General features: G+C 41.8%; 1 protein-coding gene across 1 annotated transcript in view; it reads right to left on the bottom strand.

Annotated features, from left to right (window-relative positions):
- Positions 1 to 1,770, bottom strand: part of LOC122565068 (microtubule-associated serine/threonine-protein kinase 3-like) — a 180,374-nt gene that overhangs the window by 121,995 nt on the left and 56,609 nt on the right. The window contains exon 3 of the mRNA XM_043720698.1: positions 264 to 349. Coding sequence (XP_043576633.1) covers positions 264 to 349 — 86 coding nt within the window. The remainder of the gene's footprint in view (positions 1 to 263; positions 350 to 1,770) is intronic.

Here is a 1,770-nt window from a genome sequence, read left to right as displayed (position 1 = left end):
TGAGAAATCCCTGTTTTGAAATCTGCAGTTGGTCAGCCTTGTGCCAAGCATTCATTTGCTGGCTTTAGGGTTTCCATGTGAACTTCATACAGGAACTATCGATATCATTGTAGAATATTTGGGGCTCGAATATTGATCAAAGGGATCTCCAGAAAGATTCAGGGTATGGAGCTTAATTCAAAGCAACCTCTCCCCTCAGTAATAGCACTGGCCTTCACAACAACAATAGCATTGATTTGAAATGGATCAGACAGTTTTCTTACCTGTTGGTACAGAAAGCGGTGAGAGTGGCCGAGAGAGACTGGGTGATGGGGAGCTGACCACCAGACTCTTCCTGTTGCTACGGCAACTGAGAAATCAAGAAAAGAACATTCAATCTGAGACTGGTCAAAAATATTGCAGCATCATTAAAGCAGGAAACCTTGAGCAGTTGATCATGCGAAGATACACAAATGCAATGTTGATGTTTAGTGAAAATGGAATATTAAAACAGAGGGTGTTTGACTGCTGTTGTACAGGATGTTGGTGGAAGCTCATCTGGAGTATCACGTACAGTTTTATATAGTATGACTAAATATATTAGAAGCTGGTCAGAGATGGTTCATTCGACTGATACTAGGGACAGGCAATAAATGCTGATCAGCCAGCAATGTCTGTGTTCCACAAGTGATGTGCTGATGTTAAACCTCCTTGTGACTGCATAGGTCCATTCATATTTTCCTAGTCTGTGTCATATTCCTTTCTTTAACTCCCCGTTTAATTCTAAATCTTGATAGCTCCCAAAATCTTGAATACATTACCACCTCCTAAACGCATTCCCAGCTTTTCTCTCCCTGTTTGTATCCTTGCCACTGAACCAAAGTTTCAAATGACATCCTTCATGAGTGTGACAAAGATAGCCTTTCTCTCCTTTCATTCTTGATCTATCTGCAGTGTTTCATAATACATAGAAACATAGAATATAGGACTATTTAGCCCATTGAGCCTGCTCCGCCATTCAATGTGACCATGCTTGATCAGCCAACTCAGTCCCCTGTTCCTCCTTTCTACGACATACCCTTTGATTCCTTTAGCTCTAAGAATTATATCTATATCCTTCTTCTGTCTTCAATGTTTTGATCTTACCTATTTTCTGTGGCAGAGACCCTCCACAGGTTCACCACTCTCTGGGTGAAGAAAGTTATCCTCAACTCTGTCCTAATTATCCTAAACATACCCTTAGACTGTGACTCCTGGCTATGGACTCCCCAGTCATTGGGAATATCTTTCCTGTGTTACCCGGTATAATCCTGTTAGAATTGTATTAGTTTTTATAAGATTCCCCCACATTTTTCTAAACTCTGGTAAATATAGTCCTAACTTCAGTAAGGCGTTTGACAAGGTTTCCCATGGGAGACTGATTAGCAAGGTTAGATCTCATGGAATACAGGGAGAACTAGCCATTTGGATACAGAACTGGCTCAAAGGTAGAAGACAGAGGGTGGTGGTGGAGGGTTGTTATTCAGACTGGAGGCCTGTGACCAGTGGAGTGCCACAAGGATCGGTGCTGGGTCCTCTACTTTTTGTCATTTATATAAATGATTTGGATACGAGCATAAGATGTACAGTTAGTAAGTTTGCAGATGACACCAAAATTGGAGGTATGATGGACAGCGAAGACGGTTACCTCAGATTACAACAGGATCTGGAACAGATGGGCCAATGGGCTGAGAGGTGGCAGATGGAGTTTAATTCAGATAATTGCGAGGTGCTGCATTTTGGGAAAGCAAA

This window comes from Chiloscyllium plagiosum, chromosome 31 (assembly GCF_004010195.1).
Source record: "Chiloscyllium plagiosum isolate BGI_BamShark_2017 chromosome 31, ASM401019v2, whole genome shotgun sequence".
Taxonomy (NCBI): Eukaryota; Metazoa; Chordata; class Chondrichthyes; order Orectolobiformes; family Hemiscylliidae; genus Chiloscyllium; species Chiloscyllium plagiosum.
Note: the sequence above shows the minus strand (reverse complement) of the source record. Positions and strands in the feature narration are given on the sequence as shown.